The sequence below is a fragment of the Tachyglossus aculeatus genome, chromosome 7 (genome assembly GCF_015852505.1).
Source record: "Tachyglossus aculeatus isolate mTacAcu1 chromosome 7, mTacAcu1.pri, whole genome shotgun sequence".
Taxonomy (NCBI): Eukaryota; Metazoa; Chordata; class Mammalia; order Monotremata; family Tachyglossidae; genus Tachyglossus; species Tachyglossus aculeatus.
In genome coordinates, this window is record NC_052072.1 from 6,607,460 (window position 1) to 6,621,102 (window position 13,643).

The following is a 13,643-nucleotide window of genomic DNA, read 5'->3' on the forward strand; positions in this document are numbered from 1 at the left end:
TTGTCCCACGTGGGGCTCACAGTCTTCATCCCCATTTTACAGACGAGGTCACCGAGGCACAGAGAAGCCAAGCGACCTGCCCAAAGTCACCCAGCTGACAAGCGGCAAAGCCGGGATTTGAACCGATGACCTCTGACTCCAAAGCCCGGGCTCTTTCCACTGAGCCCCGCCGCTTCTCAAGCGCTTACTAGGTGCCAAGCACTGTTCTAAGCGCTGGGGAGGTTACAAGGGGATCAGGTTGTCCCACAGGGGGCTCACAGTCTTCATCCCCATTTTCCAGATGAGGTAACTGAGGCACAGAGAAGCTAAGTGACTTGCCCAAAGTCACCCAGCTGACAAGTGGCGGAGTCGGGATTTGAACCCATGACCTCCGACTCCAAAGCCCGGGCTCTTGCCACTGAGCCACGCTGCTTCTCCAGCTTGATGAGTGGCAGGCAATATGCAACAAGTCAGGACTCCTCCGTGCTGGGCAGCGGCGGCCCGGGAGAGAGTCGAGGGCCGAGACTCAGATTTACTGCGTGGAAGAAGGCGATGGTCAACCACTTCCGTATTTTTCCCAAGAAAACTCTGGGAGGGGAATTAGCTCAAACGGTAGAGCGCTCGCTTAATCAATCAATCAATCAATCGTATTTATCGAGCGCTTACTGTGTGCAGAGCACTGGACTAAGCGCTTGGGAAGTCCAAGTTGGCAACATCTGGAGACGGTCCCTACCCAGCAGTGGGCTTAGCATGTGAGAGGTAGCGGGATCGATGCCCTCATTCTCCATCTGTTTCTTCTAGACTGCGAGCCCACTGTTGGGTAGGGACCGTCTCTATATGTTGCCAACTTGGACTTCCCAAGCGCTTAGTACAGTGCTCTGCACACAGTAAGCGCTCAATAAATACGATTGATTGATTGATTGATTGGATCCCTACCAGAACGATTGCAGATGGAGGAAAGAGTACGAGCTTTGGAGTCAGGGGTCATGCTTTCAAATCCCGGCTCGGCCAATTGTCAGCTGTGTGACTTTGGGCAAGTCACTTCACTTCTCGGTGCCTCAGTTCCCTCATCTGTAAAATGGGGATTAAGACTCTGAGCCCCACGTGGGACAACCTGATCACCTTGTATCCCCCCAGTGCTTAGAACAGTGCTTGGCACATAGTAAGTGCTTAACAAATACCATTATTATTAGTATTATTCTGGGAGAGGTGTGTCCGTGGCGTCGCTATGATGATGATGGCATTTATTAAGCGCTTACTATGTGCAAAGCACTGTTCTAAGCACTGGGGAGGTTACCAGGTGATCAGGTTGTCCCACGGGGGGCTCACAGTCTTAATCCCCATTTTACAGATGAGGTCACTGAGGCACAGAGAAGTGAAGTGACTGGCCCAAAGTCACACAGCTGACAGTTGGCGGAGCCGGGATTTGAACCCGTGACCTCTGACTCCAAAGCCCGGGCTCTTGCCACTGAGCCACGCCGCTTCTCATGCTGCTGCTATGGATCAGACGTGACTCAAAAGCCTAAGACAATAACAACAAGAGACCTCAACTTTCCCAGAGGTTTCCCTCAACCATTTTCACGTATTTTATGGTAGTGGTAGGTGTGTATTTTATGAACGTTTGCATTTTCCCCAATCCAGGTAGATGAGCCAATTCTCTCCTGGGTCCCTTCGTCTCTCGGAGGAAATGAGATGCCCTCACACTCCTCCAATGCTTCCCACTATGAACTCCAAGCAGAAATAGGTAACAGACTTCCATTTCTTATTTCGCTATTCGTTCATTCATTCATTCAATCAATCGTATTTATTGAGCGCTTACTGTGTGCAGAGCACTGGACTAAGCGCTTGGGAAGTCCAAGTTGGCAACATATCATCATCATCAATCGTATTTATTGAGCGCTTACTGTGTGCAGAGCACTGGACTAAGCGCTTGGGAAGTCCAAGTTGGCAACATCTAGAGACAGTCCCTACCCAACAGTGGGCTCACAGTCGAAAAGGGGGAGACGGAGAACAAAACCAAACATACTAACAAAATAAAATAAATAGAATAGATATGTACAAGTAAAATAAATAGAGTAACAAATATGTACAAACATATATACAGGTGCTGTGGGGAAGGGAAGGAGGTAAGATGGGGGGGATGGAGAGGGGGACGAGGGGGAGAGGAAGGAAGGGGCTCAGTCTGGGAAGGCCTCCTAAGAGACGGTCATATAACATATAGAGACGGTCCCTACCCAACAATGGGCTGACAGTCTAGAAGGGGGAGACAGACAACAAAACATATTAACAAAATAAAATAAATAGAATAAATATCATCAGTCGTATTTATTGAGCGCTTACTGTGTGCAGAGCACTGTACTAAGCGCTTGGGAAGTCCAAGTTGGCAACATATAGAGACAGTCCCTACCCAACAGTGGGCTCACAGTCTAAAAGGGGGGGAGACAGAGAACAAAACCAAACATACTGACAAAATAAAATAAATAGAATAGAAAATAATACATATATCCATAATGCATTTATCCAGAATAAATGGATATGCAGAGTCCATCCCAAGATCATTATTTCTTCAGGAAGAATTTTTGTTTTGGGGTCAACCGATCAATCAACCGATCAGTGGTATCTGTTAATAATAATAATAATAATGATGGCATTTGTTAAGCGCTTACTATGTGCAAAGCACTGTTCTAAGCACTGGGGCGGATACAAGGTGATCAGGTTGTCCCACAGGGGGCTCAAAGTCTTAATCCCCATTTTACAGATGAGGGAACTGAGGCCCAGAGAAGTGAAGTGACTTGCCCAAAGTCACACAGCTGACAATTGGGGGAGCCGGGATTTGAACCCATGACCCCTGACTCCAAAGTCCGGGCTCTTTCCACTGAGCCACGCTGCTTCTCTGATAAGATAAGAACACAAATGCCCGCCACACTCAATCGGGCAAACAGTCCAGTAGATCGATGGGCCAATCAGTGATATCTATTGAGCACTTAATAATGAATAAGTGGAAAGAGCACGGGCTTTGGAGTCAGAGGTCATGGGTTCAAATCCCAGCTCCGCCAATTATCAGCCATGTGACTTTGGGCAAGTCACTTAACGTCTCTGGGCCTCAGTTTCCTCATCTGTAAAATGGGGATTAAGACTGTGAGCCCCCCGTGGGACAACCTGATCACCTTGTAACCTCCCCAGCGTTTAGAACAGTGCTTTGCACATAGTAAGCGCTTAATAAATGCCATTATTATTATTATTATGAATAATTCTGGCATTTTTTAAGTGCTTACTATGTACCAGGCACTGTACTAAGCGCTGGGGTGGATACAAGCAAATTGGGTTGGTCCCTGTCCCACGTGGGGCTCACAGTCTCAATCCCCATTTTCCAGATGAGGGAACTGAGGCCCAGAGAAGTGAATGACTTGCCCAAGGTCACACAGCAGACAGGTGGTGGAGTCGGGATAAGAACCCACGTCCTCCTCACTCTCAGGCCCAGGCTCTAGCCGCTACGCCATGCTGCTTCATTCATTCATTCATTCATTCAATCGTATTTATTGAGCGCCTACTGTGTGCAGAGCACTGGACTAAGTGCTTGGGAAGTCCAAGTTGGCAACATCTAGAGACGGTCCCTACCCGACAGGGGGGTCACAGTCTAGAAGGGGGAGACAGACAACAAAACAGAACATATTAACAAAATAAAATAAATAGAATAAATATGTACAAATAAAATAGAGTAATAAATGCGTACAAACATATATACATATATACAGGTGCTGTGGGGAGGGGAAGGAGGTAAGGCGGGGGAGCACAGCAGACAGGTGGTGGATTCGGGATAAGAACCCATGTCCTTTTCACTCTCAGGCCCAGGCTCCAGCCGCTATGCCATGCTGCTTCATTCATTCATTCATTCATTCATTCAATCGTATTTATCAATCAATCAATCAATCGTATTTATTGAGCGCTTACTGTGTGCAGAGCACTGTACTAAGCGATTGGGAAGTACAAGTTGGCAACATATAGAGCCCAACAGCGGGCTGACAGTCTAGAAGGGGGAGACAGACAACAAAACCAAACATAGTAACAAAATAAAATAAATAGAATAGATATGTACAAATAAAATCAATAAATAGAGTAGTAAATTCGTACAAACATATATACATATATACAGGTGCTTCATTCATTCATTTATTCATTCAATCGTATTTATTGAGCGCTTACCGTGTGCAGAGCACTGGACTAAGCACTTGGGAAAGTACCGTATAACAGATCCTCCCATCGTTGAGCTTCCCGTAGGCATGGAATCGGGGACCCCAGATTCTGAGGTCGCCTTGCCCACCGTCCTTTCGGACCCCCCAAGCCTTCCAAAGAGTCCCAAGTTTCATCTCGCCTAATATGTGCAGAAACTTACATAATAATAATAATGATGGTATTTGTTAAGCGCTTACTATGTGCCAAGCACTGTTGTAAGCGCTGGGGCGGTTACAAGGTGATCGGGTTGTCCCATGGGGGGGGCTCACAGTTTTCATCCCCATTTTGCAGATGAGGTCACCGAGGCGCAGAGAAGTGAAGTGACTTGCCCAAAGTCACACAGCTGACGGTTGCCAACTTGTACTTCCCATGCGTATAGTACAGTGCTCTGCACACAGTAAGCACTCAATAAATGCGATTGATTGATTCATCGATTGACCCCAGATTCTGAGGTCGCCTTGCCCACCGTCCTTTCTGAGCCCCTAAGCCTTCCCAGACTGAAGAGTCCCAAGTTTCATCTCACCTAATATGTGCAGAAACTTACATAATAATAATAATGATGGTATTTGTTAAGCGCTTACTATGTGCCAAGCACTGTTCTAATCGCTGTGGGGGATACAAAGTGATCAGGTTGTCCCACGGGGGGGCTCACAGTCTTCATCCCCATTTTCCCGATGAGGTCACGGAGGCGCAGAGAAGTGAAGTGACTAGCCCAAAGTCACACAGCTGACAGTTGCCAACTTGTACTTCCCATGCGCTTAGTACAGTGCTCTGCACACAGTAAGCGCTCAATAAATACGATTGATTGATCGATCCCACTGATCATCTTGATTGCCTCCTCTCTATCTCCTCCAGTCCTGTAACTTTTCTAAAATGCGGCCTTCAGAACTGCCTGCCACATTCCAGGTGATTTCTAGGCACTGATGTGACACGTAGACTGCAGGTGGGGGGATAACAGGTGAAGCAGCGCGGCTCATTGGAAAGAGCCCGGGCTTTGGAGTCAGAGGTCATGGGTTCGAATCCCGGCTCCACCACATGTCTGCTGTGTGACCTTGGGCAAGTCACTTCACTTCTCTGAGCCTCAGTTCCCTCATCTGTAAAATGAGGATTAAGACTGTGAGCCCCACATGGGACAACTTGATCACCTTGTATCCCCCCCAGCGCTTAGAACAGTGCTCTGCACATTGTAAGCGCTTAACAAATGCCATCATTATTATTATTATTAATCTAGGCGGGGATGTGACGGACTGCAGCTGGGATAATTGTAATAATGATGGTATTTGTTAAGCGCTTACTATGTGTCAAGCACTGTCCTAAGTGCTGAGGTAGATAGAAGCTCCTCTAGACTGTAAGCTCACTGTGGGCAGGGAATGTGTCGGTTATATTTTTATAGTGTACTGTCCCTATCAGTACCGTGCTCTGCACACAAAGTAAGCAGCCATAAAATAGAGAAGCAGCGCGGCTCAGTGGAAAGTGGCCGGGCTTGGGAGTCAGAGGTCATGGGTTCTAATCCCGGCTCCGCCAACTGTCAGCTGTGTGACTTTGGGCAAGTCACTTCACTTCTCTGGGCCTCAGTTCCCTCATCTGTAAATGGGGATGAAGACTGTGAGCCCCACATGGGACAACCTGATCACCTTGTAACCTCCCCAGCGCTTAGAACAGTGCACATTGTAAGCGCTTAACAAATACCAAAATTATTATTATTCTAAAATATGACTGATTGAATGAAGCAAGCTAATCAGGTTGGACGCACCCGTCCCTCACGGGGGTCGCGTCTTAATCCCCATTTTACAGACGAAGGAACTGAGGCCCAGAGGAGCGAAGCGACTTGCCCAAGGTCACCCCGCAGACAAGTGGCGGAGATGAAGGAACTGAGGCCCAGAGGAGCGAAGTGACTTGCCCAAGGTCACCCCGCAGACAAGTGGCGGAGATAAAGGAACTGAGGCCCAGAGGAGCGAAGTGACTTGCCCAAGGTCACCCCGCAGACAAGTGGCGGAGTCAGGATTAGAACCCAGGTCCTTCTGACTCTCAAGTCCGGGCTCTATCCACTAGGCCATCCTCCTAACAGGTGTCATTTAGGTGGGGATGTGACAGATGGACTGCGGGGGTGTATAGTCTAGCGGTCCTATGATTTTATATAGGAACAGAGTCTTAGGCCTTATAGTCTTATTTCTTGCGTTCTTTCTTCTTGCGTTCTTCGGAAAGTTTTAACTAAAAAGCAAGTCCGTTGGGTCCCTTCACAGGAAGAGGATTTGACAACTTGACTTCCGTCTACTTGGCGCGGCACACTCCGACCGGCACACCCGTGGCCGTAAGAATCACCGACCTGGAAAGCTGTTCAGAAGAACACCTGGAAGCGCTGCAGGTAGAGAAATTTCCGTTTCAAACCCGGGGAGGCCGACGAGGGACGCCTCAGTCAATCAGTCGTATTTATTGAGCGCTTACGGTGTGCAGAGCACTGGACTGAGCGCTTGAGATTTTCCACTTGGGTCCCTGGAATCATTTGGAAATTTCTGACCCGCAGATGGGGACGGGTCTTAATGAAAAAACAAACAGACAAAAAACCTCAGAGAAAGTGTAGCCTCGTCAGGTAGAAAGCTGTCAGACTGAGCCCCTTCCTTCCTCTCCCCCTCGTCCCCCTCTCCATCCCCCCATCTTACCTCCTTCCCTTCCCCACAGCACCTGTATAGATGTATATGTTTGTACATATTTATTACTCTATTTATTTATTTATTTTACTTGTACATATCTATTCTATTTAATTTTGTTAGTATGTTTGGTTTTGTTCTCTGTTTCCCCCTTTTAGACTGTGAGCCCACTGTTGGGTAGGGACTGTCTCTATATGTTGCCAATTTGTACTTCCCAAGCGCTTAGTACAGTGCTCTGCACATAGTAAGCGCTCAGTAAATATGATTGATGATGTCAACCTGTGGGCTTTATATTTTAGGCCAAGTCCTTAGTTCAAAAGCACAGCTCGTCATCTCCACCTGCACTCTTTTCAGCCAAAACCAAGGTGTCGGGGGGGGTCTGAGTTGCCCAGGCTTTGACTTCCTTCAGCCCCCTCATAATAATAATAATAATGGCATTTATTAAGCGCTCACTGTGTGCAAAGCACAGTTCTAAGCGCTGGGGAGGTTACAGGGTGATCAGGTTGTCCCACGATGGGCTCACAGTCTTCATCCCCATTTTCCAGATGAGGTCACTGAGGCCCAGAGAAGTGAAGTGACTTGCCCAAAGTCACACAGCTAAGTGGCGGAGCCGGGATTTGAACCCATGACCTCTGACTCCAAAGCCCAGCTTCTTTTCCACTGAGCCATGCTGCTTCTCTGACTTATGTTTCTCTGACTTCATGCTTACTAGAGAAGCAGCGTGGTTCAGTAGAAAGAGCCTGGGCTTTGGAGTCAAAGGTCATGGGTTCAAATGCCGGCTCCGCCACTTGTCAGCTGGGTGACTTTGGGCAAGTCACTTCACTTCTCTGGGCCTCAGTTCCCTCATCTGTAAAATGGGGATGAAGACTGTGAGCCCCCCATGGGGCAACCTGATCACCTTGTAACCTCCCCAGTGCTTAGAACGGTGCTTTGCACATAGTAAGCGCTTAATAAAATGCCATTATTATTATTATTATTATTATTATTATGTCCCAAGCAGTGTTCTAAGCACTGCAGTAGATACAAGTTAATCAGGTTGGACACAGTCCCTGTTGCATAAGGGGCTCACTCTTTTAATCTTCTAGACTGTGAGCCCACTGTCGGGTAGGGACCGTTCTCTATATGTTGCCAACTTGGACTTCCCAAGCGCTTAGTCCAGTGCTCTGCACACGGTAAGCACTCAATAAATATGATTGAATGAATGAATGAATGAATCCCACAGTAAGCGCTCAGTAAATACGATTGAATGAATGAATCCCCATTTTACAGCTGAGGGAACTGAGCTCAGCTACCTCTCTGAATAGTTAAGTGAAGTAGCGACGTAGTGAAGTGACTTACCCAAGGTCACACAGCAGACACGTGGCAGAGCCGGGAACAGAAGCCGGGTCCTACCGACTCCCATGCCCACGGAAGCCATGCTGCTTCTCTAATAAACGGAGCAGTTCTTCTAGACTGTGAGCCCGCTGTGGGCAGGGATTGTCTCCTGTCTTTATTGCTGAATAATAATAATAATATTGATGGCATTTGTTAAGCGCTTACTATGTGCAAAGCACTGTTCTAAGCGCCCGGGAGGATGCAAGGTGATCAGGTTGTCCCACGGGGTGCTCACAGTCTTCATCCCCATTTTACAGTTGAGGTAACGGAGGCCCAGAGAAGTGAAGTGGGTTGCCCAAAGTCACACGGCGGACACGGGATTTGAACCCATGACGTCTGACTCCCAAGCCCGGGCTCTCTCCGTTGAGCCACGCTGCTTCTTCAAGCGCTTAGTACAGTGTTCTGCGCACAGTAAGCAGTCAATAAGCACGATGGATCGAAGGAATGAAAGTCAGGGCGATGCAGAAGGAAGTGGGAGAAGAGGAAAGGGGGGGTCTAGCCAGGGAAGGCCTCCCGGAGGAGGTGGGTCTTCAATAAGGCTTGAAAGGGGCGAGAAGAATCGTCTGTGGGATATTCATTCATTCAATCGTATTTACTGAGCGCTTACTGTGTGCAGGGCACTGGACTAAGCGCTTGGGAAGTACAAGTTGGCAATGCATAGAGACAGTCCCTACCCAACAGCGGGCTCACCGTCTAGAAGATAGGAGGAGGGAGACGAGATGGAGGCCCAGTGAGAAGCCGGGCAGCAGAGGAGCAAAGCGTGGGGGCTGCGTTGGAGTAGGAGAGAAGCGAGGTGAGGTGTGGAGAAGCAAGGTGATTGAGGGCTTTAAATAATAATAATAATAATAATAATGGCATTTATTAAGCGCTTACTATGTGCAAAGCACTGTTCGAAGCGCTGGGGAGGTTACAAGGAGATCAGGTTGTCCCACGGGGGGCTCACAGGCTTAATCCCCATTTTCCAGACGAGGGAACTGAGGCCCAGAGAATCAATCAATTGTATTTATTGAGCGCTTATTGTGTGCAGAGCACTGGACTAAGCGCTTGGGAAGTACAAGCTGGCAACGTATAGAGACAGTCCCTACTCAACAGCGGGCTTACCGTCTAGAAGATAGGCGGAGGGAGGGCAAGAGGGCGGCGGCGCCGTAGACGAGATGGAGGCCCAGTGAGAAGCCAGGCAGCAGAGGAGCGAAGCGTGGGGGCTGCGTTGGAGTAGGAGACAAGAGAGGTGAGGTGTGGAGAAGCAAGGTGATTGAGGGCTTTAAATAATAATAATAATAATAATAATGATCAATCTTATTTATTGAGCGCTTACTGTGTGCAGAGCACACAGTAATGATGGCATTTATTAAGCGCTTACTATGTGCAAAGCGCTGTTCGAAGCGCTGGGGAGGTTACAAGGAGATCAGGTTGTCCCATGGGGGGCTCACAGGCTTAATCCCCATTCTACAGACGAGGGAACTGAGGTCCAGAGAATCAATCAATCAGTCGTATTGAGCGCTTACTGTGTGCAGAGCACTGGACTAAGCGCTTGGGAAGTACAAGCTGGCAACATATAGAGACAGTCCCTACCCAACAGTAGGCTCACAAGTGGAAAGAGCCCGGACTTCGGAGTCAGAGGTCATGGGTTCAAATCCCGGCTCTGCCACTTGTCAGCTGGGTGACTTTGGGCAAGTCGCTTGACTTCTCTGTGTCTCAGTTTCCTCATCTGGAAAATGGAGATTAAGTCTGTGAGCCCCACGTGGGACAACCTAATCACTTTGTATCCTCCCCAGCGGTTAGAACAGTGCTTTGCACATAGTAAGCGCTTAATAAATGCCATTATTATTATTATAAGGGGGAGACAGAGAACAAAACCAAACATACTAACAAAATAAAATAAATAGACTAGATATGTACAAGTAAAATAAATAGAGTGATAAATATGTACAAACATATATAAATCGTATATATAAATACGATTGATGATGATATATACCGGTGCTGTGGGGAAGGGAAGGAGGTAAGACGAGAAGTGAAGTGACTTGCCCAAAGTCACACAGCTGACAGTTGGCAGAGCCGGGATTCGAACCTGTGACTCCTGGTTCTCTCTGTCTCCCCCTTTTAGACTGTGAGCCCACTGTTGGGTAGGGACTGTCTCTAGATGTTGCCAACTTGGACTTCCCAAGCGCTTAGTCCAGTGCTCTGCACACAGTAAGCGCTCAATAAATACGATTGAATGAATGAATGCATGTTTTGGAAAGGCACCTGCCCGCTGGTTCATTCCCGGGCGGTTACCCCGGCACGGTAAATTCCCAATTTCACAGAATCGAAGACTTCCCAAGCGCTTAGTCCAGTGCTCTGCACACAGTAAGCGCTCAATAAATACGATTGATGATGATGACGATGACTCCAAAGCCCGGGCTCTTTCCACTGAGCCACGCTGGTGAGGAGTTTCTGTTTGATGTGGAGGTGGATGGGCAACCCTCTGCCCAGCCCAGCTCACACAGGCGGTGGCGGGTACAAGGTGATTCACTGCAAGTAGCCAAATTCCCCTCCAAACCCCCGACGCCCGCCTTTCCATCCAGTAAAGCCGAATGGCTGCCGGCCACCTTGGAGGGGCCCGACGATTTCGATTTTCTATTTATTTTATATTGTTAGTATGTTTGGTTTTGTTCTCTGTCTCCCCCTTTTAGACTGTGAGCCCACTGTTGGGTAGGGACTGTCTCTATACGTTGCCAACTTGTACTTCCCAAGCGCTTAATACAGTGCTCTGCACACAGTAAGCGCTCAATAAATACGATTGATGATGATTTTCCCACATCCCTGTTAAGTTGGGGGTAAACAACCGCCCCGCCGACTCTTCGATTCTGTGAAACCGGGTATTTACAGTGTCCGGGTAACCGCCCAGGAATGAACCAGCGGGCAGGTGCCTTTCCAAAACATGCAATCAATCAATCGTATTTATTGAGCGCTTACTGTGTGCAGAGCACTGGACTAAGCGCTTGGGAAGTCCAAGTTGGCAACATCTAGAGACGGTCCCTACCCAACAGTGGGCTCACAGCCTAGAAGGGGGAGACAGAGAACAAAACCAAACAGACTAACAAAGTAAAATAAATAGAATAGATATGTACAAGTAAAATAAATAAATAAATAGGTGCCATCCTGAGAGGGGACACGGCTTCCTTAGGTGAAAATAGGATGGGACAAAACCTGGACGAAACTGCCTACAGAGAGGAATGTGATTCTCTTAAATATTATTCATTCATAATAATAATAATAGTAGTAGTACATGAGAAGCAGCGTGGCTCAGTGGAGAGAGCCCGGGCTTTGGAGTCAGAGGTCATGGGTTCAAATCCCGGCTCCACCAATTGTCAGCTGTGTGACTTTGGGCAAGTCACTTAACTTCTCTGGGTCTCAGTTTCCTCATCTGTAAAATGGGGATTAAGACCGTGAGCCCCTCCGTGGGACAACCTGATCACCTTGTAATCTCCCCAGTGCTTAGAACAGTGCTTTGCACATAGTAAGCGCTTAATAAATGCTATTATTATTATTATGCACTGGGCCCAAGTTACACTCATTTTCAAAATTACTTGCGGAAAACAGCCCTCACCGATCATTTCTCTTAGTCTGCTTTCCTCCCTTCAAGGCCCTACTGAGAGCTCACCTCCTCCAGGAGGCCTTCCCACACTGAGCCCCTTCCTTCCTCTCCGCCTCTCCATCCCCCCATCTTACCTCCTTCCCTTCCCCACAGCACCTGTATATATGTATATATGTTTGTACTTATTTATTACTCTATTTATTTTTTTTATTTTACCTGTACATATCTATTCTATTTATTTTATTTTGTTAGTATGTTTGGTTTTGTTCTCTGTCTCCCCCTTTTAGACTGTGAGCCCACTGTTGGGTAGGGACCGTCTCTATATGTTGCCAACGTGGACTTCCCAAGCGCTTAGTACAGTGCTCTGCACACAGTAAGTGCTCAACAAATACGATTGATTGATTGATTGAGGAAAGACCTTTTTTTGAGGAAACGGTGGAGCCGTTCCTCCGGACTCTCTGTGCCTCTGTTTTTCAAAGAAACGACGCAGCGGGGCCTAATAGAGGGAGCACGGGACGGGGGGGGGGGACTCAGGAGTCCCCAGTTTTGGTGTCAGCTCGCCTCTTACATGCTGTGTGACCCCGGGCAAGTCGCTTAACCTCTCTGAGCCTCGGTTTCCTCATCAGTGAAATGAACGTAATCCTGTTGACTCTCCAGAAAGAGGTGGTGTTCTCCCATTGCTTCCGCCACCCCAACATCCTGACGCTGTGGACGGTATTCACTGCAGGAACCTGGCTCTGGGTCATCTCTCCCTTCATGGCCTACGGTAAGAATTTTAACGCCGGAAGCAGGATTTGGCGTTGCCCACTAAGGCCGGCAATCAATCAGTCGTACTAGACGGCGACTCTAGGCCGTAAGCTTGTCGTCATGGGCGGGGAACAAGTCTACCAACTCATTCATTCAATCAGTCAATCAATCAATCGTATTTATTGAGCGCTTACTGTGTGCAGAGCACTGTACTAAGCGCTTGGGAAGTCCAAGTTGGCAACACATAGAGACAGTCCCTACCCAACAGTGGGCTCACAGTCTAGAAGAGGGAGACAGACAACAAAACCAAACATATTAACAAAATAAAATAAATAGAATAGATATGTACAAGTAAAATAAATAAATAGAGTAATAAGTATGTACAAACATATATACATTCATTCATTCAGTCGTATTTATGGAGCGCTTACTGTGCGCAGAGCACTGGACTAAGCGCTTGGGAAGTCCAAGTTGGCAACATATAGAGACGGTCCCTACCCAACAGTGGGCTCACAGTCTATAAGGGGGAGACAGACAACAAAACCAAACTTATTAACAAAATAAAATAAATAGAATAGATATGTACAAGTAAAATAAATAGAGTAATAAATATGTACAAACATATATACATATATACATTCATTCATTCAATCATATTAATTGAGCGCTTAGTGTGTGCAGAGCACTGTACTAAGCGCTTGGGAAGTCCAAGTTGGCAACATATAGAGACGGTCCCTACCCAACAGTGGGCCCACAGTCTAGAAGGGGGAGACAGACAACAAAACCAAACATATTAACAAAATAAAATAAATAGAATAGATATGTACAAGTAAAATAAAAAGATAGAGTAATAAATATGTACAAACATATATACATTCATTCATTCAGTCGTATTAATTGAGCGCTTACTGTGTGCAGAGCACTGTACTAAGCGCTTGGGAAGTCCAAGTTGGCAACATATAGAGACGGTCCCTACCCAACAGTGGGCTCACAGTCTAGAAGGGGGAGACAGACAACAAAACCAAACATATTAACAAAATAAAATAAGTAGAATAGATATGTACAAGTAAAATAGAGTAATA

At 47.2% G+C, this 13,643-nt stretch overlaps 1 protein-coding gene across 3 annotated transcripts in view; it reads left to right on the forward strand.

Annotated features, from left to right (window-relative positions):
- The window catches only part of STRADB (STE20 related adaptor beta), a 50,999-nt gene that overhangs the window by 16,492 nt on the left and 20,864 nt on the right, over nucleotides 1–13,643 (forward strand). For all 3 annotated transcript variants that reach the window (XM_038749723.1, XM_038749724.1, XM_038749725.1), the window contains exons 4-6: nucleotides 1,621–1,723; nucleotides 6,456–6,577; nucleotides 12,472–12,580. In XM_038749723.1, the coding sequence (XP_038605651.1) occupies nucleotides 1,621–1,723; nucleotides 6,456–6,577; nucleotides 12,472–12,580 (334 nt within the window). The remainder of the gene's footprint in view (nucleotides 1–1,620; nucleotides 1,724–6,455; nucleotides 6,578–12,471; nucleotides 12,581–13,643) is intronic.